Here is a 26174-nt window from a genome sequence, read left to right as displayed (position 1 = left end):
AAATTTGGTGGGATGTTATTTATCACTTGTATTACAGTATCATCTAGGACAGAGGTGGGCAGGATGCGGCCCACCATGCCATTCTATATGGCCTGCAGGTCCCCTAAAAAATTTAGAAAATTAATATATATCTGCCTCTGGCTGCCTGTCATGCAGCCCTCAATGGCTTGCCAAAACTCAGTAAATGGCCCTCTGCCTGAAATAATTGCCTGCCCCGATCTAGTTGTGGGCTAGGCCCCCACAGCATTAAGCGCTATGCAAACTTATAACCAGGGATCCGGGTTTTCCGTTTCCCACGGAAAAACAGAAAAAACTACAGATTCCTTGTTTTTATGCAGGAGCCAATTGCAACAAGAGCGGGAAATCCCTAGCCCTGCCAGAAGTGGGGTGGGGGGAGGTGGGCCTGAGCCTCTGAGGCAGCCAAGGCCGGGCTCAGGCTCACACTTGCCCTTCGCCCCTGGAGAAATGAGGTAAGTGGGGCTGTGGGGCAGGGCTGGGGAAGATGGTTTGGGGGCTGAGAGCGCGGGGGGTGCTGCTGGCCCCAGGCAGCATATCGCAGCTAGGAGCAGGGCCAAGGGGTGAGGGCAGAGGTGTCCCTCTTCAAGGGGCTTTGCAGGCAAGTGGTACAGGGCACAGTGTAGTGGTGCCTGCCACATGTGGGCTGCATATATGCCGCCCGGCCGCCTCCCCAGGGGAGGTGGAGAGGGAGGCTGGTATGTGGCCGGCACACAGCTCCATGGCTGGCTCTGCAGCCGCAGTGAGGGATGGGGGTGGGGCAGGGGCCCTACTTACCTCTAGGACCTAGAGGCAAAGAGCATGGCTCCACGGTCAAGCCCCCTCACCCTGCATACAGATGCCACCGCAGAGCCATGCAGCTGGTTACGGGGCATGCCACTGAATGCAAGCCCCCCTGTTTCACCCCCTAGCCAGGCGGCACATATGTGGCCTGCACACGGTGGTTGCCACCACACTGCTGCTGCTGTGCCCTATGCCACTTGCCCACAAAACCATTCAGGTGGCCGTGGGATGGTAGCACAGGGCACAGTGGCAGAGTTGTGGTGGCAGCCTTTGTGTGCGAACCTCCTGTCAAGCCGGCCAGCATGTGTGTGGCCCACAGAGTGGCACCCCTGCCCTCACCCCCTGTCCCTGCTCCTGGGAGTGGGCACAGGGGCACACTCCCCCCTTCTTGATCTACTCCCCCAGCACCTTCCCTTTCCCCTGCCCTGCCCCGTCCCTTCCCCCCATGCACACTTACCTGCTGGGCTGGGTGTCCGTGTCTGCGGGTCTAGGGGGCCATTGCGAGGGGCGTCAGGAGGGCTGTTGAGGCTGTGGGGGGGGGGAGTGCGGGGCAGCAGCAGCACTGGGAGGGGCTATGGGGGGGCCTTTAATTTTTATCACAGATTTTGGGTTTTTAAATGAGAATTTGCCATTTTTAATCAAAGAAAAACAGGATCCCTGCTTATAACAAAAGAAAAAGGATCCCTGCCCAAGTATAAAACTAGAGACAAGATGGGAATAGACAGGAAAATATAAGGAAATACTGAAACAACAATGGTTCACACAGTAGGAAGTTATGTCAACAAGCCACTGACCAAACAGAAATTTCTGCCTCTTACAGAGAAAAAAGAAAAATGGAGACAAGCTGAAATGGGAAAGAAAGTCACATCTAATTTGTCAGCTTGCCCCTGTATGGAAAGGGAGGGGAGGCCAGAAAGGTATCAGGAATGAGTTAAAAGTGGCAGAAGGGCAGTTAGGATTGATGCCGTAGGATTCAGTTACATCACAGAATGAACACTGCCCAGAACGGAAGGAATGGAGAATGAATGGTAATGTGACTTTCACCAGAGGCACCCTGAAATGTGAAAACTAGAACAGAGCCAAATGGCATTGCTGGTAAACAAAGACACAACTTTTAATGAGAGGGAGGTACAAAAAGCAGATGAGAATCAAGATCAACCAACCACCATATCAAGGGGAGAGTGCAATACAGCTAGTAGAAAGAAGGCAGGACAGACAAGACGGTACAATACAGAAGACAGGAGTGTAGGAAAAGAGCTCTGGGTGAATGGCAGATAGACAAAATTACAGAGTCAAAAAGAAAAACTGTTTGAAAAAATGCTGTGATGGTATGATGGCAGCAGGACACCTGCTGGTAGGAGAGAGGAAAGAAACAAGCTTTGACTCCCTGAGCAAGCCTTATCTTTTCAGCAATGGTGGTATCTGCCGGCTTCACCTCATTGCTGCTTACTCACTCCTGTGTCTCACCCACACCTTCTCCCCATGCACTGGTGCAGTTGTACCCTCCTTTGATTCCTGCTTCACCCAAACTTTAAAATGAACTGCCTGGAAGGGGCAGCAGCCTTTCTATTCATGCAGTGCTAGGAGAGTCAATTGACTTTGTGGCTCATTATCATTATCATGCTATTATTATCATTCACTTCATGGCTCATTATCCTGTTAATCTCTCTCCACACCACAGGTGTTAAAGCCCTCTATCTTTTTTTAATGGTCTTGATGCTTCACTATTCAAACTTCTGCAGCTTTGATCTCTGTTGCCTACCCCTGATAACATCTCTCCTATTTCACAGCTCTGCTAACTGTTTTAGCTAAAAACCTTAACTCAGGTGTGGTAATATTAACTCAGGTGTAGAATGGCTAATGGTGAAGTATTGGAGGCACTGTCAAAATGCTCAACCAGACTAGATTTTTCTTTTAAATCTGAGCAAAAGATGCACAATTAACTGTAATGACTACAAAGCTAGTAATACACATCATTTTACTCTTTTGCCTAGTTTGTTGGGTTTTTTAACTTTATATATACTCTAGAAATTACTGCACATTCCAATTTCTATTTTTGCTTTGATTTTAAGATGAATAATATAGTGCTAGCTCCTTACCATATTAGTAATGCTTCTAGTTTTTCTTTAACTGGAGAGAAATGTATGTTGTGTTAGCTGCGATGATGTTCCACACTATGTGCAACCCCTTTCAAAATCAGGATCTACCCATGGCTTTGAGAATATCAGTAGAAAAATTTTAAATTAGGGGCCAGTGGGGGTCAGAAAGCTGTCTAAAAGATATTTTAAGTTTTAGATTTGTTTTCCTTTTCAATGAAGTTTCACTTCAGAGATAATGCCTGTATTTACAAAGTATGGGAGAAGTGTATGACCAGACCTTGAAATTAATTGAATGATCTGGCATCTATGAAAGAGAACAACAAACATTTTTTTTAAACAATTTGTAACTGCTTTACCATGGGCTGCCACTAGGCTTACCCCTAGTTACTCAGGCTATGGACAGAAATTATTCATAAAGCAGTGTCAGTGAAACCAGTATCAGAAACCAGTTCAAATCTGTAACACAATAGTATTCCAGTGCCCATAAACCACTTTCAAAATGGCCAAAACTGGTTTAGGATAGACCTGGATGGAGGTAGTATCAGACTTAACTGATTTAGGTTAAGTTGGTTTATTGAACTTCTGTCCCAAATCCCCTCCAGTTTCAAGTTAACTCACAGTCCCTCCGCATTCCAGGATGTTTTGCACCACCCCCACAAGCTCCACCCCCTCACAAGATGGACAAGTTAGCTTTGGCCAAGCTGTTTGCTCCAGCTAAACAGGAAGGCATGCGCCAGCACCCGCCAGCATTTAGCCTGAGCCACTGCAGGCATGTGGCTGCATTTCCGGAATCACAAGTGAATGTCTGTTCACTTACTTATTGGTTCAATCTATGCAATTTAAACTAACCCGAAAAGACAAAATCAGTTCAGCCTCAGACTTTTTGACTGTCTGTACTTAGCCTCAGTAGTTGAGTCAGAAGTTCAATAAAGGAATACCAACCCTCAGAAATGTTGGAATGATTAATCAGATCACATTTGTACAATGCCTTTTAGCAAAAGTGTTAATATTAGTATCACTGCCTGCTTCTGGTTCTGTTTGTAATAAAGAATGAAGCATAAACAGATACACAAGATTTACAATATATTAGTATCATTGCTAAGATGTCATTTTCTTAATCCACTAATAAGTACACTGAATGTAAATATTTATGCATTTCCTCAAACCGCAAACTCCCTAAAATCTGCCTCAATACATGCATTACCTTATATTTCCTTGTTTTCTGGAAAAATAGTAACATTTTCTTGGCTAATTCCTTCAAGTTCCCAGCTTCTCAACCAGTCTAACCAATAGCCTACCAACCATACCACTTGCCTTCCTATCACATTAAATTTCTTCAGATGTGCCATAAGCATGCAAACACAGACTCTAGTATGTATATTGGACAGGATTCAAACCAAGGTCCCATATGCCAATTACCAAAAGCATTCACAGATATTATACTGGTCTTTAAGAGAAATACTATCATACTCTATTTAATTTCAGACAAGAAGCCTAACTTAACCAAAACCAGTACCCATATACTACCACAGGGGGTGTGAGTAGATCACAGTAGGGTGACAAATGTGCTGCAATTTCCATCCCAACCTTCTTTTTTGGTTACTTTTCACTTAAGCCAAATGAATTCCTTCTGCACTGAATGTATCCACGCTTTGCCTCAGTCCAGAGAGTAAGGTTTGTTTGTTTTTTGGCTCAAAAAGGCAGTTCAACTATTTTTTAGTTATGTATACTTAAAAAAATACATTCTTCTCTGTATTAAACATCACTCACCACTGAAGAGATTAGACAAAATGGAACCGATAGAAAGAATGGTGTGTGTGCGTGTGTGTTGTAGGGGGGAGCCTTTTACATCACTTTTCTTCCACCACTTTTTTTTTTGTTTTACTTTATGCACTAACTCATAAAGAACAGCTGACAAGCAGTTTAACAAAGTAGAGAAATTAAGCATATAATGTACTGAAGAACAGAATACAATGCAACTCATGAAAGAACAGTAAAAACAGACCTGTACACCTATACTTTGCCTGTACTAAAACAAAGAATATACAACATAAAAAATACTCTACAACTGCTATTGACTAAAGTGCTAAGTTTATTAAGGAATAAATCAGTCTGCTGATCAAGCTAGTCTATAGATCTGGTTTCTATAGAACAGAATTACATTTAGCTGCAAACTTAGAAGAAAAAGTCTAATACAATTATTTCTTTTGTGTGTATATATATTATATATATATATAGCTCCATTCACACTTGCTGGACAGAACATAGCATAAAAAGCCTGACATCTTAAGTTCCCTAGCTAATTACATTACCAGAAAACTCGTAAGTGAAACACAGTACAACTGTAATAAACTATACCAGACATTGGAGTTGCTCTGCTCTCCTGAGATGATTGATTCTAAAGACATCATTCACCAAGTGCCATCTGTATACACAACACTATGCAATCAGGGAATTGCACCCAGTCAGAGTGTATCAGGTACAAAACAGGACAGTTTTGGTGAAGCACAGAAAGAGGGAACATTTCTGCTATATATCACAGGGTCACAGACTTAATTAGGGCTTGTTTTCAAGAACTTCAGAAAGAGGAAGGTAAAGGATGAACTAACTGGGATGTTCCAAGCCTGTACAGAAGTATGGAAGGAGCAATGAAGCTCGGAGCAAACAAAGGAGTCAAACAAACAAAGGGGGAGAGGGTTATAATGAGGATAGAAGTAAAAGCAGGAACAAAGAATTTTAAATCCAGAAGGTGAAAAGAAATGCAGATAATACTTTCATAGGAGATCTCAAAAGTGGTGGTACAGACACTGGAAGAATGGAGAAAGTCCAGCCTCACCACATTTCTACACTCACACTTGAAATCTCTTCTCCTTTCAGTACTACACATAATTTTATTGAGAGGTTGGGGGGTTGGGGAGGGAGACAGGACCATCCCTAGGGGAAGGGTGGGGACAATTGGGGCGACCACCCCAAGGCCCACGCAGCCGGGCAGAGTGGCCACAGCCCCTCCTGCAGGGCCCACCTAGTGCTGGTGACTCCATGCTGCTGCCAGCTTCTTACCGGTGACTCTAAACTCACCACCCCACCCCTCACCCCTGCTGCCGGCTTCTTCACATCCAGGCCCCACACAGGCTGATTTTCCCTGGGCCCCACACCCTGCTAGGATCGTCTCTGGAGGGAGACACTGTTCAGTGCAAAAGCTTCCTCTTAGCCAGTTATCTCTTCTTTGATAAAATTGACAAGTATTTGACTTCACACAATATTTTAAACTACTTTAAAAACCAAAGAGGAAAAAAAGTCAACTGAACTTTTGCAAAAGCTTCAAAGTAAAGTGCTCTTATACCATGGCTACTTGAAGTGAAAGGCTACCCTATTTACTCAGTTCTAAGATGAGGTTTCTTTCCCTGATTTAACGTGGAGGGAAAAGGCCATCATCCTAGAATCAAATAAGAGGTTGGGGGTGGGGGGAGGCAATCTCTTGTCACCCTCTCCCCCCATCCCTGCCTGCATACCCTTGGCTCCAGTGCTGGTAGGCTGCAACCTGGGGCATGAAGTACACAGCCTGGCCCATTAAGAGAAGTGATAGGAGCAGCAGCAACTTACCACCATTGCTGCTATGGAGCGGGAATGGAGCCTGCCAGTGCTGGAACAACCATGGAGGGGGTGGGGAAGGAGGAACAGGAAAGAAGGAGTTGGGGCAGAAGTTGTGGGACAGATGCAGTGAAGGGGCAGATAGAAGGGCCAAGGCAACTGACCTCTCTCCACTGCCTCCCCCATTGCCTGCCTTCCTGCCAATGCTTTCCCCTCTGCAGTGGGGCGGGGGGGTGAGTTTAAGATGCATTTATAAATTTTCTATGTACAGAATCTAATTATTGAGCGGGGAAAATCGTCTTAAATTCAGGGTTGTCTTGGATTTGGGAAAATGTAGTAGTTTGCTTTTCTTAGCGATCATTTTCCATGAATAGGGACCTACCTACTTTGTAGGGGCTACCCCCACCCAATTTTATGGGCAAAACAAAGGCCAGGGCACCCATTTTGCAGGCAGAGTATGGCGACCCACCCCTCACTGCTGATTGGCTGTCGGTGTTGTCATGTGTCCCCACCCCTTGCTGCCGATTGGCTGTGAGGGATGTCTGCCATGCAGTCCCACTCCTCACTGGCCATTGGTGGAAAGGGGCAAGGCCACATGCCAGACAGCCATTGCAGGCAATCAGCGGTGGGGGGAGGAAGAGGGTGGCAGCCATCTTACTGGCAGCCCTTTGAATGGATAGCCCCTCCCCAACTTCCCTATCCCTATGGGAACCAGCATTTTATTTTTGGTACTTTTTTCCCTCTGCAGATTTATGGGCATTGCCCAGAATCCACAACATTGTGAATTCAAGTAGGTCCCTATCTATGAATCATGACATTGATTTTAAAATAGGACATGGTGTACTTTTTCTATGGTTCTTTTTTATTATTATTATTAGCTGAACAATTAGTCTACAACCATATAGTTCAATTATTAAAAAATAAGCATTCTAGATGATTTTCAAGGTATAATTAACTAAATTTAAACACACACCTATTTTGGTCTTAGATGCTTATGCTTGATGTTTCAAATACATCAGCAAAGAATCAGGGAATCAAATGCAGCCAAGAGGGAGTAACATGATGAAGACACCAAACTATTTATTTTCATGCTCTTTTCAATGGTTCTCAATTAGATTTTTACAATATTATGCTTTCACTTAAAAACTTATGTTCCTAATAGCTCCTAAAGAAGTAAATATCATGCCCCTTAAATATATACATATATGTATGTAGATTGCCTAAATATACTGTATTTCTTATACCTGCTATTTCCCTCATACATTGATCAGTAGTTAGAAGTGTCTGCTTTTCCATTATCAGCAACTACTGAGTTAAGGAATGCCAAATTCAGTAAGAATTTAATAGGCATTAGTGAAAAGATGAAATATCAAACAGTAAGTTTGGAGACTCTGACTTAAAATAGCACAGGGTTAAGAAAAGAAACACCAAGGTAATTAACAGAACTGAAAATACTGTCATGGAAAATAATGAACCTATAATGAGATACTTGAGTTAGTATGAGTTTCTGAATGAGAAGGTATCTTTGCAAGAAACACAATCAGACAAATATATTTCTGACTCCTTTTACAATGTCTGACAAAGCATTGTCACGGCAATAAAAAAGGAAGCTAAAATTAAGTTCCCAACTCCATCAATGGCCTATTTGTCCACAGTACTGTGTACAAATGAGCTTCTTTTGAAGTCAAGGTAAGAAGTACTGTGGAAATTCAAGCCACTTATTCAGACATCAAACTGGGTTTGAGGAATAAAATATTAGGTATTTATTTTTTTGAAAACTGACTGATCTGTTCCTCACTCCAATACAAAAAACACTCACAGTGCTACCTACACTCCAATACTTGTAATGAATTGAGCTGAATTTAGCTGATGGAACAAGAATTGAGCTTTGTTTAGCTGATGAAATGAGATTACCTTTAAAAATTGAGTTAGAATTATAAACTAGTCTGCTTCTGCACATTGATCAGATATCACTATAGCATCTAATGACTGAAAAAAGTCTTATTACCATGTGGCTTTGTCTGTAAATATTGAAGGATTACTTTAGATCCGAGACTTGTCCTTTATGAGCTTTGTTTCTGGATACAGAAAAACAGAGAATACATCATCTGCAGATAAAATCATCAATGTGTTTGTACATAACAGGCACTTCTAATTATCCTAGCATTAATGTTATTTTCTGCTCTCCAGTTTCTTTAACAGACAATGGTGATACTAAATTGTTTCAAAGCTATTTCATGTACATAAAAAGGAAGTACACTTAGTTTTGCCAACTGATTATTTTTGCCAATACTTAAGCTATCAATGGTTCTTCAGATTTTATTATTATTAGCATTATTTAAAATCAACAATGTAATAGTTTTAAGCACAAAACAATAGATCCAAAAATTATTATTTAACTGCTTTCAAAGTTGGTATGGCTCGTTAGGCCTTAAGGACATGTGGCTTGCTAATTAAAACCCCAGTATGTCAAATCAACCTAAACAAAAACTAAGAATGAGCAGAAATTCCTCACTCCAGCATACAACTGCAAGAAATCTTAAAGATCTGAAACAGCAAACCAGAAGCAATCATGCACATTTGACTAAATGATGCGAGCTTTTAAAATGTGGAACATTTCAAAACCATGTGTTCCTCTTTTTCTTTAGTGCATAATTAAGAATTTATTAGACTGTGAATGAACAAGTGGGGCTTGATAGTTACCAAGTCTGAGAACAGCAGGAAATATGTTACAAAAAAGTCTTTTAAAGAGTCCTTTGACAAATTTTACCTAAAGAGCTCTTCAGTGATTGCTATTTCTAACCAGCTAGGACACATACTAACAAAAGTTTCAGGAACAAGGCACAGACAGTCCCTGGAGCTGTAATGTATTACTCGGAGAACATCCGATATATAGTTATGTCCTGCATTCAATTTCTGTTTAAAGAGATCAAAAAAAATTCAAGGCATTATTTCAAAGACTGAATATATAATCTGTCCAAATTTTACATTTAACTGTATTAAAAAAATCCCAGGGTGCAATGAACATACCAAATAAATTTAAGAGATTTGACAGGGGTCTTTCACATCTGTTATCCCATGTCATACTGTTTTAATAAACTAAAATGAATAATCAGACAACACAGTCACCTCCAATTCTAAATAGAAGATGGAGACTATAATGGAAATAATGCAGGTAAGCTTCTGAATAAAGCACAATTATAATTTCAATATGATTACTAAGAGATCCAGATCCTTATTTAGAAACAGCTTTAGCTTCCCTTACTTGCACTGGTGTATGTAGTCCATGGATGCCCAACTCATCTGTCTCTGCAGGCTGGATGAGTAGCATGGAGCCTATCCATTGGCTGGATGAGTGGTGTGTGGATCCACCAGCTAGATTGGGACCACAGAGTTACCTGCCACCCACCTGCTGGATCCAGATTTGTGGTGCCCATACAGTCTACAACCCATGCAGCACAGAATGGCCAGGGGGAAGAAGGCAGACAAGGGTTTTTGGGTAAATCCAGTATCTTTTATTAGACCAACTCAAATAGTTAGAAAAATTCTTCTTAGCAAGCTTTCGTGCACAAACACCCTTCATCAGACTGAGAAAGCATCTGCATGGTCTGCGCTTTTCCTGGATAGAGTGGTAAAGTGGATGGTACTGGCCAGTACTGACCTCTGGCTGTTTTATCGCTCCATCCATCTCGTGACGCTTCCTCAGCCTGCCAAAGAGTGTTTGTGCCCAAAAGCTTGCAAAGAAGGATTTTTCTAACTATTTGAGTTGGTCTAATAAAAGATATCAGATTTACCCAAAGAACATTGTTTGCTTATGTTCTTAGACCAACACAGCTACAACCTACGCCCCTGAAACAGGTGAGGAAAGGCATTCAGCACAGGTTCTGGACAGGCCAGATCAGGCTAGAGCAGATGCTGAGTATATGCCCTGCACATGGAGTTGGTCTGTTGTGTGCTGCATGTTATCTGTGGAGCCCAAGACTGGATGATGGGCCCGCAGGCTATATCTTTGATGCCCCTTGTACAGTCCACAAGCAACTCTGGTAGTTGGTTAGATTTTATTAACTGACAGATAACTAGACTGCCCATGTATTAAAGCACTAAACTACAAATGTGGGCGAGAATCTAACCCCAGTAAGTTTCCTTACAAGTTGCTCAAAAACTGAAATGATATCCAAAGGATTTTTGCCGTAACTTCAACACCAGAAGGATCACATGTATGTTTTTACAAGTAAATCAAAAGAAATACAGGCAGCCTTTGACTTGCAACATTTTGAGTTACAACGTTTCGCACTTACAACTTTTATAAACTGACACCTTATTTCAACTTTCTGACGTCAGTTTCGACTTTACAATGCTTGATCTGACGTGATGCCACACCAGTGAACAAGTTCGCTGCATCGCCCATGTACCTGGAGAACATCTGTCCAAACTTCCTTGGACACTTACTTTAAGAAAGCAGACAAGACCCCAGAAAAACCTGCAGCCAAGACTCCTGAGAAGACTCCAGCCAAGAATCCTTCAAAAAGTTCAACCAAGAGCCCTTCAAAATATCCAGTCACCTCCAAGAAGTCCTTCCAAATCAATATGATTGTTATTCACAATATAAATGCATTAATGTAGCTATATTATTCATCTATAATTGACTGAGTACAAAATTCCAGGTTATTTTTGGTGAAAATAGGGTATTGGACCTTTGTTCAGGAACCAATCCCCATTTATAATGTAGTTTCCTATGGGAAAAATTGGATCTGAGTTACAGTGTTTCAACTTGAGACATGGTTTTCAGGAACCAATTGTGTCTTAAGTCTGAGGACTGTCTGTATCGCACTCTGAAAACTATCTTGCACTTAAAAGTGAGATGCCACTTCCTTAAGAATTCTGAATTTAGCTTCATATCATGATAGCTATCGCATTCCCTACTAGCCATTCTTAAAAATGTAATATATTCAGAATAATTTTAAACTCCTGGGTTTTAAAATATAAACATTCAAATGGTAAAAAAAATGGAAAAGAACAAATCAGGCTTTCAAACAACCCTTTCAGCATCTTCTCAAAACTGCTCCAAGACAGCAACCACACAAGATTTGATGATCCATATTAACTGGCAGCCAAGATAAGATACATACTGTGAGGTATGTTTATAAGCATTTATATTACACTGATTCTCAGTTGTTCACTTTACAACCATACCATATTTGCTCCACTGTTTATCTTTGTCCCTAGGGGGTTCAGGTTAATCATTTATAGGATTATAGACCAGCAGGCTTTTCTTTGAAAAGTGGCTGAAAACCAGGAGGAGCTATTCTAGTTACCTTTGTTAGGAGAGTGACTGCACATAAAAGGAAAGTCATCAGAAGAGGGTTCCAAGAGACTGAAGTCACTTAGCAGGCCTCTCATCAATGGGACAGAAACATCCAGGGAAGCAGAGGATATAGGAGACAGACAACTAAGCAGGGTATCCACAAGACTGCAGTGAGAAGAGTAACCCAAGTTGTAGGGAAGTGTGTGAAAAAGACTATCATATACTGATTAAATGGGATCCCACCAGGGACAGAATACATTATGCTGAAACCAATACTAAAAAAACAACTTTTCAGCCATCAGATATTCTCCCTGTTCCCTGGAAGAGCCAGGTCTCAAAAACAGAACTTGAGATAACTTCACATTTATTTTTTTAATATAAGCAATTCCAAATGTACACATTACAAATATTATTTGAAGTAGGATTGATAGACACGCCTAGTTTTAGAAGACAGTACTTGAATGATATTACATATTCACAAGCTTCATAAATACAGTTAAAAAAGAAAAAAAACAAGCATTTAATGTTTCTAAGCACTTTACATCTTAATGGGAAGAATGAGAATCTTGTGCATAAAAATGACAGATGAGGAGCAGGAAAAAACCTTAAGACTGCAGAGGGTATTGTTGTTATTACAATTATCTAACTTGTGGAGACACATGCCAATATTGTTACCTTGCATCAAGTATACTACGTAAGGGTATTCCAAGACATTGCTTTGTATAATAAAGTTATTGGCTAAAACTATGAACAATAAGGACATATAACATTTTGGGTAGTTACTAATAATGTACCAAAAACAAGGTACACAGGATCTTGGAAGGCCAAGTGGTTTAAGCATCTGCCAAGTAACTTAACTGTAGCTCTTTAAGGCAGAAGGCCACTCCTAAACTAACTAGCAAAGTCTGAAGAACTTCAATATTCAGTGAAATTTTAGAATTTTGTCAAATGCACAGCCACATGCTAAGCCCACTTGCACATAGCAGTGTTAAATCAAGGCAGTCACTGTGTAGTGTACCAGACCTTCAAAGCAGTCCTTAACTGTCTCAGGTGCCTAAATGCAGCAGGCACTCATTTTCACTCAAAACACAGCAAGGGAAAGAAGCATCTACCCAATACCCTAGTAGTTAGAGCACTTACCCAGGAAGTCTGAGACCTGGGTACTAGGCCCTCCTCAGCCTGTGGGAATTCAAACCCACGTCTTTCACTTCCAATATAACTGAGCTAGCCACCGAGCTATAGTGGCTGGGGTCACCCTTTACCCTCCCTGTTGAAAACCAAGAACTGTGCAGGAAGTAATACAAAATTCACAGAGACAAGTTAAAGGAAGCAGAACTCTAGTCCATTGACAAGGGGGAGATCCAGGTATTGGTCCCTGCTCCCAGCATTATTTCTGTTTTTTACCCAATAATCAATTCAGGACTCAGTGAACCCCCAAAATGTCCTTATGCCCACTGGTCTTCTCTTTAGTAGTCACAGGCAGCGAAAGCCTCCTAAGTACTACAGCGAAGTCCTACGAAGCTCTAGGGAGCAATAGCCCCCTCTCACAGAACTCTGTTCAGCACCAGCACACAGTTAAAAAATGACATAGTTAACACCTGTCTCCTACAACTCTAACTGGTTGTTGGAGTGGGGGGTGAGGGAGCGGTGCAAAAAAGAACTCAGGAAACTCCTCTAGTCCTTTCCCAAGGACTGCTGCTTATAAACCCTATACTGGGACATAGAGAGTAAAGTATGAAGCTCCTCCAACTGTCTTGTCCCACAAACTCCTGTGACTTCCTAACTGCATTCAGGGGTTCCAGGAAAAGGACATACCTTCATACTCTCTAAATTAGCAGCAGCAGGTCTGCTACTGTTTCCAAGGCCCCATCAGAAAGCGTGCATGGGAGCTGTATGCAGAATAGGGTTACCATATTTCCAGCAGCAAAAAAGAAGATACCTGGAGGGGGGAGGGGAAGAGGGAGAGGCATATGGTGGGGGGGGGGGCCAGTGACATGCCTGTGCCCTGTCTCGGCCCCTTGCTCCCAAGCCCCTGCTCCCCCAGCCCTGCTAGTTCCCCTCACTCCCAACCCAAAGCCCCCTGCCCCGAGCCCTGCCAGTGCCCCCTTACTCCTAACCCACAACCCCCTGCCCCCCAGCCCTGCCGGTGCCCCTTACTCCTGACCCACAGCCCCCTGTTCCCCAGCACCCCTCACTCCCAACCTGTAGCCCCTGCCACCCCAGTGCTTCTCACTCCCAACCCACAGCCCCCTGCCCCCCAGTCCTGCTGGTGCCCCTCACTCCTGACCCACAGCCCCCTGTCCCGCTGCCCAAGCAACACACGCACAGACACCCACACACATATGCAGTCACAAAACACAGTGTCTCTTTACCTGGCTGGCCAGGGCCCACATGGGGAACACATGACCCCCGACAGCCAATCAACTTGCCCGCTGCTCTCAGTTGTACGCAGCCAGCTTGAGAGAGCAGAGGGAACAGCAAAAAAACCTAGACATTTGCTCTTATTTTAATAACCCACCCAGACACAGCACAGCGGGCCAAAGAAGAGGACATATCCGGGAAAACCCGGACATATAGTAACCTAAGAATAGCACTTCATAGCAATATTATCATTGCAGTATGAAACGTGTGCAATTTACCACCTATGAGACTATAAGCAAAACATGAAAAGCCAACAGACTGGGGAAACAACTGTTGAGTTATTTATTTTCTCCAACTTAAAAGTTGTAGATAACATCTAAGCTTACTAGGATATAAAAGGTCATTTTCAGACAGGAAGCATGAGTAACAGAGTGACAGTTTCCCTTCAACTTTGAAAAAGTACTATTTCAAGCACTCACCTCTGGAAAACAACAGACCACATGCAGACAAATTATGAAACAAATTAAAAGTAACAGTATGATCGACAAAAGGTGATTCCCCCATTCTACAATAGAAGACATGTGGAGTCAAATTCATCACTCATGGAAAAAAACCCAACCCCACAGTACTAAGTCTTCAATGAAGTTGCATCAAGGATGATTTTAGCCTCCCCTTTGTTAAAATAAAACTGAACAAGGCTAACAACAGAATGGAAACTGGCCTATAATACAAGGGAAAAGACTGAAAGAGGATTCAACAAAAATCTATAGCGATCATCACAGATGTAATTTAGAGAATTGTCACCACCAGCTTGGTCAAGTTGGTGGAGACAAATAGGCTCACTTGGTGCTAGTTACTCTGCAGGCTATTAAAGACCTGCTATAGAAACCATGCCATTAAAACGTTTGCTAATATTTTCACTTCATTGTGCTGCTTTGAAGAGAAACAATGGACCCATGGTAAGTTTTGGATCTGACAGAGTCCACTACAAAAGTCTCATGGACTTCGGTAGTGTCAAAATTGCAGTTCAGGTAGTGAGGCAGAAAACAAAGATCAGGCTGGGAAACCAAACAACACAACTCCAATAAAACAATGAAAAGAGAATAAACAAAAGTAACAAAGCAAATAAAAGAAGCCAACTCCTATAACACTTATTGCACAAACAAGATCACTGCCTAGTTTATATCATACAATAATAATGACATAAAGGGAGTTTTCACAAGAAAACAAAACACAAAGACATAATGAGAGTTGAAACATCCAAGAACAAGAGGCTTGTTTTCTTAATTGTGAATGGGTGAGTCAGACTCAATTTCTATTAAGCACCTGACTAATTCAGGGTGTGGTTACCTATTCACCAAAAGCCAGTTGTTAAACTGGCTTCTCTTGGTCTTGACTTCATTGAGATTGACAGGTGTATCACAGCCTAGCCTAGATATAACTAATTGTTCTACGTTTGCAATCAGAGAACATTTTACCATCTAGTAAAAAGGGTTCAGAGAAGTAGTATTTTTGTAATGCCACCTTTCTATTGTCAACAAAAAACACTTGTTAGAGGATAATAAGAACCAAGAAGGAAGCAAGTCCACTTGTCTTTTTTTTCCGAAGAAGGTAATGGGGGTAACATTTCTAAGGAATCTCTCAGGTTTTTGCACACATCTTTTGTACTACTGTAATTTTTTTAATGAAAGTTATGCTAGTACCCACTACAAATATGCTTACACTGGTGCAGTATTTCTGTATGGGAGGGGAAATAACTACATTGATACAAAAACTATCTTTATACCAAAATAGGTAGATGCATGCTACTGAGGCTGTATTGCTTTAAGTATCCAGCAGTACAGTAAAAGCAGCACAATGTGAAATTAAGGACAAAGCTTTGGCGAGTCACAATGCCATCTAATCAGCCACTGCAGGACATTCCAAGGAAAATATGCATCAACAAGAGACAGACTTTAGTCAGAATTTATCTTTAAATTCATAAGACATGACCAGAGGGCAGAACAACAAATATCAATTTCTTTGTACAGCTAGCTGGCTAAATGCTCTTTTAACTAAATCATTTGAAGTCTGACTCATTACAAAAAACATCCAAAAACAAGTCATTTGCATTCAACAAGGCAGTTGTAATGGTGTGTTTGGGTGAACAAGACTGGGGTTTTGGCACAGTCATATAGTTGCTCAGTTGCTTATTTATGCTATGGCCAATTCCTGAACTGGCCAGTCTGTAGATCTCCCAAGTTGCCTTGTCTCAAATCTTGTTTGAATAGTCTAATGAGGTGGTGAACTTGTCCACTTTTACTAAGAATCCTAATTCCAAGTAGGTCAGTGCAAGGCAGCTAAGCTGATCTAGTGCCGCAGAGGAAAACCTCACTTTAGTGGTATCCGCATAAGGGTACTTCCATGCAACAAAAATGGACACATGTCCCCTTGTAGCAAATTCTCATGCCTATTTCAGGCTGCTGAAAAAAAATAGAACGTGTGGTAATATTTTTAGTCATATTGTACCTTTTCTTTGAAAATCTCACATCAGATGAGGTTGTTCCTAGGCTTTACAACATGAATGAGGCCTATGTAAGGGTACTGTTCATACTTTACATTTAGGCAAACTAAGCAATAAAATAAGAAACTCTAGCCGGGGATGGAGAAGCAGGGGAAAGAGACGAACATTTCGACCCAGTTCTCGTGGAACAGCACAGTTGTTATACTGATGGCTTTCTTCCAACTCCTCTGAAGCCATCTGTCTGCAATTGCCAATATGCAGAAACCTATACCGAGAAAAAAACCCCAATCCACTCAAGCAGACAATCCCTCCGTTCATTTTAACTTAAATTAAAACACAACAATACTAACTGCCTTAGAAGCCTACCATTAAGTCTTCTTAGGTACAAAAAGGACGAAGTGACTAAGAGGCCTGTAGCAATGTAGAACAGGGAGGATGAACAGAACTCCAAGAGGAATAAAAAAGCTGTTATGAAAACAAGAGAGGGAGGTAATAAAAACAACCATTTTAAGTACTGGAGATAAAAGAAAAGGAGCTACACAGTTGAAGAGGCACCACTCAGGCAGAGAGTACATCCCACAGTACTTAGAAGCAAAAGAAGCAAAAGAATCTGAGACAGAAGCAAAAGAATCTGAGATCTCCAAAACAAGCACCTGTTTTTTAGTGAGCTTTCACATTTCAAAGATAAATTTGGGGGCTTTTTTAAAAAGAACAAATTAGATAAACCCGAATTGCTGTAACATGTACTACAGATAAAAATGTAAAGCCTCTTGCTCTTTATTTCTCTCTAAACAGTATAGGTAGGGAAATCTTGCTATAACAGCAAAATATAATTAAGAATTCTGAAACTCACAGTTAAAAATGTACTGGGTATTCTTCAGCAAAGGATATTAAAACAATTAAATTTCCCACACAGTGTTGTGAACAAAAACACTGCTTTACAGTTGGTATTTCAGATGAATTAATTAAAATGGTCCCCTCTACAGCTGTGTCATCTGGTGCTTAGATGACTGCATTTATCTTGCAGACATCTTAAGACTATAACTGAAGACAAATCACTTTTCATTTCCTCCTGCTCAGGGTAAAGCCCCATTTTTTTCCACACTGGAAAAAATTTATCAATACTTCAATTTGTACTGGCAGTGTAAGAGCTATGGATGGGGGGGGGGGGGTGTAACACATGAACATTTCCCAGAGGAATAAGAATTTTGCATTCATGATCCATTCACTGAAGAATCAATTAATTGTGCCAAATCAGCTGTCATGCAATCAGGAAATAAACCTGTTTATCAAGAGTTTCTCTGGTATTTTAGTTATTTTTATACTATAAATACACAAAATTGATAAGTAGACTCCCCACCCTGAATACAAGAAATAGAGAGCAAGTAAGACAACAATTAAATCTTCTGAAAGCTGAACCATATATTTTAATGCACCCCTCTGCTTCCAAATGGACTTTTCCGATGGAAGAACAGGATAGCAGAAAAATAACGTCATTATCTGGTTGCTAATGAAGCTGCTGATATGTAGCAAGGACTGTCAAACAATGAAAAATTTTACCCCTTACAGGCAAACAAGCAGTCTTTTTCCCCCAACACAGATTTACCTGAGTCTCCAGTTCTTCCAATTTACGCTTCCTGGCATGAAGAGCCTTACTTGGGAAAGCCCAAAAATAATTGGAAGTTCCAATCCTATCAGTGTCCACCATCCCATCATCAACTAAACTTTGCAGGACTTCTTTCACCGACATGGCAGCTAAAAAACAAAAGCAACCCATTTTAAAATTAAGTAGACCCAATAAAGAAAAAAATTAGTAGCAAATAAGTAAGCATAACAGAAGCTTATGTACTTCTACCTGTTCTCATCTTCCCCAGGAACTGCTTACAGAACCACAACAGCATAAATGTACCATATTTGCTATGGAGCCAGGCTGGAGCCATGCTCTGTGCCGCAGGCTGTAGGAAGGAAGGAGCCTGCCAGCAAAGAGCAAAGGTAAAGTGTGCGGGGTGGAGTGGGGGGGAAGAAGCGGTGTGGATGTGGGGAAGAGACGAAGGGGGAACTGGGGAAGCCTGAGGCTGTGGAGGGGATGGGGGGGCAGCACAATGGGAGGGTTAGTGTGAGGGGGAGGGAAAGCAGGCAGCAGGGGGCAAGCTGCCTGCCTCTTTCACTGGCTGCCCCACTATTCTCACACTGCATGCCCCTTACCATCTGCCTCCTGCCATCCCCCACTGCCTGCCCCATTACAGTGCCCCTCATCACTTCATTAAGGATGAATTTAAGGTGATCCTCCAATAATTAGATTTCATACACGGAAACTTATAATACATTTATACATTTTCCATGTGTAGAATCAAATTATTGGGGAGTCATCTTATATTTCGGTAAATACAGTAACTCTTACCCCATGAACATATTTCTGAAGAGACTACTCCATTTTGGCATCTGCCTGATGCTACAAACCACTCATACAGAGAATCCTTTTGAAGTCAATGGCAATATTGTGCACAAAACAATTTATTAAAGAAAATTTGCTATCAGTTTCCCATTGTGGGTCCTGATCTAATCCAGCTTGAAATATATTTATCAATAAAGGAAATCAGCTGATAGATTAATATGATCTGGAAGAAGGCGAGATAAACCTATTTAGTGAAAAGGACATGACCTGTGATCTTGCATAGATAAGCCTGTAGTGTTTGGTCAAGATGGAGTACTCAAGGGCAGACCCATAAATTTCTCTTCTGGACAAATGCTCTTTTGGTCTCCGAAGTTGCCAGGAATCAAGTTACATGGAACAAATTCCATTTTCTGTGGCAAAATATGCTTTCATGATGTTACATTTTATGCTATAGTCTTAAGAGTCTTTAAGAGTCTGTTTTAATAGCTTAAATCAGGGGTTGGCAGCCTATGGCCTACAAGGCCACCAAGCCCACGGAGCTGAGGGACTACACTACAGCCAGGTGGCAGACGGCTTCATCCATGCTGCAGCCAAAGTGGCAAAAAGAAACCAAACTAGGTTCCTTCTGCCCGCCACTTGAAAATGTTGTCAATGACTACCTTCACTGGGGTCAGAAACATTTTCTGGTAGGGAAACCAGATGACCCAGCGTGGGTCTGAAGCAGGAAGGCACGAGAACGTGGCTGTGTTCACTGTTTCTTCCTGCCACCCAGCTATAGTGTGGCACAGGGAGAGCCTGCCTCCACTGAAGCTCCAGCCAGCTGACTGCAGCACAAAGTAGGGACAGCTCCACCAAAGCTCCTGGCAGCCGGTTGTGGTGCAGGGGAGCAGAAGTCACAGCTCTGCAGGCCAAACCCAGAGCCTCCAGGCTGGATCCATCTCATGGGCTACAGATTACCAACCTCTGCTTTACATTACTTTAAGATTCAAGCCAACCATACACTTGAGGTAATGTAGAAGGGAAACTAAAAGTGAAAGACTGATGACTAAAGCCTAAGACAGAGATATTGTGAAAAGGAATAATCTGTTACCACATAATTAAAAACAGCATCATTATATATACTCACCCCCATACAGGAGGGCAGATTACCAGTTGTCCATGCAACCTTAATTCTAACACTTCTTAACTAGTAATTTTTTTTAATTGTATCTGGTAATTTCCACTCTAAGCAATCAACAGCTGCAGAGGAACTGGGAGAACATGTATTACATTAATTTCTATTAAGCTGTCAGATGGAAGGTCATTCTCTTAATCAGACGGGCTAAAAAAATTTTAATGGATTATGCCCCACACTTGCCCAAGAAAGTTTCCCATTCAACACAGGCAGTAGAATTTTTCAAGGCTGAAAATAAGAAACAATTAAATTAATGATCTTCAGTAACTATTCTTCAATACTCAGGTATAAAGAAGCTTCTAAAGGATTCTACTGGCAGATTATATATGGTTTGATTGTATTATAAAGGTTTGTGAGAGAGTCTCTACAGTAATTTAAAAAAAATCTTATTTAACATCCCATGAATACAAATAAATGTCCTTTGATATACTCTTGCATCTCTAGAGGCTTCTATGAGTACCTTTTATCTGCTAACATAACTGAAAAATAACGTACCACTGCAGTAATGTACGTGGAGTTATAGCAGATCCCCCTGTAGCTCTTACAACACAACTGCTTTTTCTTGATCTATAATAGCTCTGTTATCACCATCACACAGATGTATAAATCAAGAAAGTGGACATTCGGTCTCACTGTTCATATAGGCATGAGAACAGAACATTTAAATAAATCTAAAGTTTTCCCAAGATAAGTTATCCTGGGCCATAATCGTAACTAATGGGCATCAGATTTCTATTGATGGTCCTGGATATTAAACCTGAGATACTTTCTATGTAAAACTGCTTTGTAGTACTGTTGGAGAAATGTAACAGAAAACTATTTGTGTACATATTTGGAGCCAAATTTTAAGATGTCAAAGATTAAAATCTGTCACTTAAATCCACAGTTAGCCAACAATGCATCATGATTCTCAAGAGATGAAGAGCACCCAGTGATCTCAATGGGATCTCAGCTTCTCTGAGAATCGCATTATATATTTAGAAAGTGTGAATTTCAGAATCCAGTCTTTTGTAACCCACACTTGTAAGCTTTGGCCTTCATGTTCAATATACTATATTGTTCTGATTATGTTGACCTTGCATATAGTCAATCCCCTATTTTCAAGTTCAATTTTAGGAACAACAGCTTTTTCCCTGTATGTAATTCTGTAAGTATAGATAAAGACTATGCACTGCTATTGCTCTTGTGAATCAAATAATAAAAGAAAGGACACAATGGACTAAACATTTTTTACTTGGTGTTTTAGTGTGTGCCCATAATAGTAAAAATGCTGGCAGCCCCATTATAAGTCAGTCAAAAATCAATCAGCTAGGAGGGTGGGTTTTTTTCTTCTTTTTGAGGAAACAAGGTAGACTTATAATCAGTCCAATATAGTAAGTTACATATATCAGTAATAAAGTAGTTGCATTCTGTCTTTGTGTTTATTCAAACTAGACCACCACCACAAACCAATAAACTGATGCAGTTAGTTGTCTTTGCAACAAGAAAAGAAAAGCAGTCCTGCAAAATGAGAATTTGCAAAGTAAGGCCTCTCCACTAAACAATATGTAATGCCTCCACATATTTTTTTTAAAATGCTGTAAACACTTACTAATTCCTTTTTCTTTGGGAGCAATCTTCTCTACATCCTTTAATTGGAACACATCTTTCTGCTCAAACACAAAAAGTACATCAGCTCTGAAAGACCCATGCTAAATTAATCCCAAGAAATACCCAAGAAAAATCTAACATATACTTATTATTCCAGAAAAATTTGCATTTTACTCATAATTAAAGAACTCAAGTAATTTAAAAATAAAAGAAACTGCCTTTTGTCATAATCCATGCTCTTTGTTACTCTAATTTAATTGCATCATTACATGGTACAACTTCAGGTCTGAGTGGCTAAAACCTCAATAAATCTGATGAAGTAGGCTATCAGCTATAGGAGCTTATGCCTGTCTGATCTACTTAGACTCTAATGGCATCTATATATGTGCTCTGGGGTGAGAGCTGCTCTAATTAAAATGCCCACAGCTTCTTGTGTATTCAGCATCCTGCGCTTCAAAATGACTGCGGGAGCGCTTTACCTAAAGGTCACTTGACAAGCTTTAGGTAAAGCACCCCCACCGCCATTTTGAAACATGGGAACACTTGAATACGCATGATGGTGAGGCTGCTGGAGCATTCTAACAAGAATACTTGAGCAGATTCAATTAATCTAATTGTTCTAATCTAATTAGAATGCATTGGAGCAGGCACCCCACACATGTACAGGCACCCTAAGGTGGTACCCTGCCATGTTTTCTGCCTGACTTCTGACTAAGACCGTTAACTACTGTCTCTTCAGACATTCTGCATTGATGAGGCACTGAAGCATACCAGTACAATTATGATTAATAATACATTAAATTTATATGTGAATTACTTATGTCAGAAGCCCAATGAAACCTCTGCTGTAGGATTGTCATTCTGATCTCCCCTACATACTGCCTCCTTTAGTGTGTACTCTCTGATCCGTCCCTTTCTGACTCTCCAACTTCAATTGCTTCCGTGTCCCAATTTGATCGTTCCTGTCATAATGCAGTGACAGTGTGAAATTGACAATATCTGGATCCTACAGAACAAGTCAAGTAGTGAGAATGTCCCAAATGCCCAATACTTTCACTTTGTTGCTGCACTGTACGTGAACTGAAGTTCTTCAGGTCAACCTCTGACGTATGGCAACCCCCATACAATGAAAAGGGCTTGAGAAATATATTTCAGCAGCCATTACCGACATTATGGAAACTCTAACTTAGGTTTTCTTGGCTTTTGTACTTTAATCTGAAAAGTCTACAGGAAACTGATAGCACTACATTTGAAAGCATTACAGGAAACACAATTCTTTTAGTTATTCCACTTCACTGTCGATGACTCATCCATTGCTGACAAAAAGGGTCAACATAACATACAGCTGAACTGGTGCCAAATTCTATTCAGCACCAGTTCAACTGCATCTACTGTCAGCAACTGCTGGTTCTGCAAGTACAAATGAAGCCAATCTGGTCTAGGAAAAAAAAGCTAACTAAAAAATTTAACAGTGATGAAATCAAAAAGATATTTCCCACTACAGTACCCACAGTAGACAGTTAAGTGCATTGTGAATTCTAACCACTGGGCCCAAGTGAACGATGATAAATAAAAAATTCTACTTACTGTTTCAAAAAATATTTCCATCATGCGGCTTCTCTTCTCTTCAACACTCAATCCTCTTTTCTTGGACTAAAATGGGAGAACATAGATACTGCAGTTTAATACCAGAGCATCCTAGGAATTGCTATTTTGTTCAGAACTCACACTTGTTAATCCTAGAGCTATTTCTTTGATTTCTCCTTAAATAAATGAACATCCCACACAACTCCCTCAGGACAGACTTCTTCACAAAGGAAGACCTTTCCATGCTAATCTACCAAAAACATTAATGGTCTCAAGGAATTGATTTGCTAAGCAATCTACTACATTTCCTACTCACTGTCCTTTATTTTTTTTACATCCCCATAATTCCTTATCCATCTTACCTTACTAGCTCTAAAAAAGGTATTCCATTCAATCTGGGAAGTCTATTCAAATGCTCAATTGCCCTTAAAAAAGCAGAAATATAGTTATTTCTACTCTTTACACAGTGGGGGACTTGCTTTTGTTGGACGCCTTCACTACTGTAAACATTGTTTTTATTACAGTGAAGCTACTAATGTGAAATACAGGTCATTAAAAAAAAAAGACAGCTGTTTCCCTCCAAGTCCCTCAACCATTCTGGGGGTATTTCTAACTTTTTACATGATTTTTTTCCCTACATCTGTATCAAACAGTTTGCAGGGGATACTGACTGAACACATGGGAGAACAGTGGAATAGGTTTCACGCAAGTTGCTGCCTACTACCAAAAAGTAGAAATGAGAACTATTTTCTGCTCCAGTATTTTGTAGTTATATTACACTTGAGGATAGCTTATAACTGGACTGTCCAACTTCCAGGCAGCTGGGGTTGTCCCTCCCCCCCCAGGTGCGGTCCACAGTCCTGGGGATTGCACAAGGCGCAGGCTACAAACTGAGGACTGCTCGCTGTGCAGGCACCCCCTTCCCAGGGGTCTTCCTCAGGGTGCAGGCAGTGTGGAGCATTCAGGTCCAATGTGGAATACCCAGCTCCCCCACTCCAACATGTGCTGCATGGCCAGCTTGGCTCTCACCTTTCCTCTCATTCAGGCATACAGTGTGAACAGCCTACCCTCACCCCTGCAGCACACACAGCCTGGCTCCCCCAGTCCCACACAACACCCTCCTCTCCTCCCCTCACAGCCATACACCCACTTACAATGGGGGCAGCTCAGCCCCTCTGCCACTGCCTGCACAGCACAGACACCTTGGTCCCAAAGGAGCAGCAGCAAGAAGAAAATCGAAGAGAGAGGGGTAGCCTGGAGAGCCCAGCTGCCGAGGCAGGAGCAATGATGGGGGCACAGCCTAAACCTTCAGGAACTGCAGGCAGCTTACAGGCCACCAGGTAATCAGCCCTGGTTTATAACCATAGGATGCTAATTTTTTTTCAGACAGATGGGATTTTCAAGTAGAAGTGTGCCTTTAAACCTGGTAGCCTACCATTTGAATCAAACTAACAGATTGATAAAATGTATTGTGCATGTTTCTTGTACATGGAACATGTATTAGCTAGAGGAAAAGTTATCTGGTGAGTTCCTAGAATAGGTGGATAGGTGTAGAGATTTGGCGGGGGCGGCAGGGAGGGAAATCAGGCCTCGTTTCTGCTACTCCTAACATATTCCAAGCTTCCACCAAGCAAAAGCAATGCAATGTTTGTTAGTTTCACTACTGCTTCCTTCTGAAACAAGCTACATGCTGCTGGTGCAAAGGTTTGAAATCAGTAGCTGCAAATATCAATAAAGACAATGACTGGGGTTTAAAAAAAAAAAAAATCTGTCTCATGCAAAAACCTGTACTTCAGAAGACTGATGATGAACCATCAATGATGCATACACAAGAAACAGCAGTAATGCAAGGTATCAAACCTGACCTAACCAATACAAATGAATGAAATATGAATTTTCATTTCTACCTAGGAGAATTTTACAGTCTCTGCTCTCTCCTATACCTGACAGAAAAGCGTGTGCACGCCCAAAAGCCTGCAAATATCTAGTTGGTCTAATAGAGGATATCACCTCTTCCACAAGTTTTGACTCCTTTTGATCTAACCAAAGCCTTCTAAATCAGATGAACCTTATATTCAGCTATACCACATTGGGTTATTGACTTCCCAACCAGTTACTATGACAAACACTCTGATGTTACAAATACTAAAATATTGCATCACTATGTAAGTGAGAAAAATAAATGACAAGCAATTTTCTTTTCCCCTTCCCCCTCAAACAGCTTAGTAATCTCAGCAGTGATAAAATTAAAGACAATGATATGCAACATGATATTTTAACTAAGGTTTGGCATCATGCTGTATAAATTTTACTTGAGTGTGGAAAAGATCCTTTAGGCTCATGTGACTGTGTTGACCTAAATACAACCACAATGAAGCTATTATAGATTTTATTCGCATCTGGATGTATGGGAAACTGCACATGTAAATCCTCCCCAAACCCTTCTACATTGCAATTTTGCTATGCTACGATTACTGGGCCTAGTTCAAGCTGTGTTTCCATGGTCTATTGTAACAGTTGCAGCCTCCAGGTAAAATTAATTTGATCTATGGGCAGCCTGCCATAACCAGATAAAAAGAATAACAGACACGGCTTTAAAGGTGTTTACTGGAAATAATATGGAGAGCTGCTAATTAATATTGCATTGAACAGGGCCAAAGAAAAATAAATTAAATAAATTGGAGATAGAATGGAAAAAGTCCTGACATTTAAATTCATGAACCCCCTCATTAGACAAAGGACTACCAGGATGGTAACTATGTGCAGCTGTT

General features: G+C 41.1%; 1 protein-coding gene across 1 annotated transcript in view; it reads right to left on the bottom strand.

The window, feature by feature from the left end:
• The window catches only part of MND1 (meiotic nuclear divisions 1), a 70991-nt gene that overhangs the window by 42940 nt on the left and 1877 nt on the right, over positions 1-26174 (bottom strand). Inside the window, exons 2-4 of the mRNA XM_090036433.1 lie at positions 23404-23469; positions 21818-21875; positions 18264-18412 (exon numbers count right to left, since the gene is read on the bottom strand). Coding sequence (XP_089892559.1) covers positions 18264-18412; positions 21818-21875; positions 23404-23469 — 273 coding nt within the window. The remainder of the gene's footprint in view (positions 1-18263; positions 18413-21817; positions 21876-23403; positions 23470-26174) is intronic.

Source organism: Crocodylus siamensis, chromosome 2, assembly GCF_052110815.1.
Source record: "Crocodylus siamensis isolate JL-2025a chromosome 2, ASM5211081v1, whole genome shotgun sequence".
NCBI classification, from domain to species: domain Eukaryota; kingdom Metazoa; phylum Chordata; order Crocodylia; family Crocodylidae; genus Crocodylus; species Crocodylus siamensis.
This window is presented reverse-complemented; position numbering and strand designations above follow the sequence as displayed.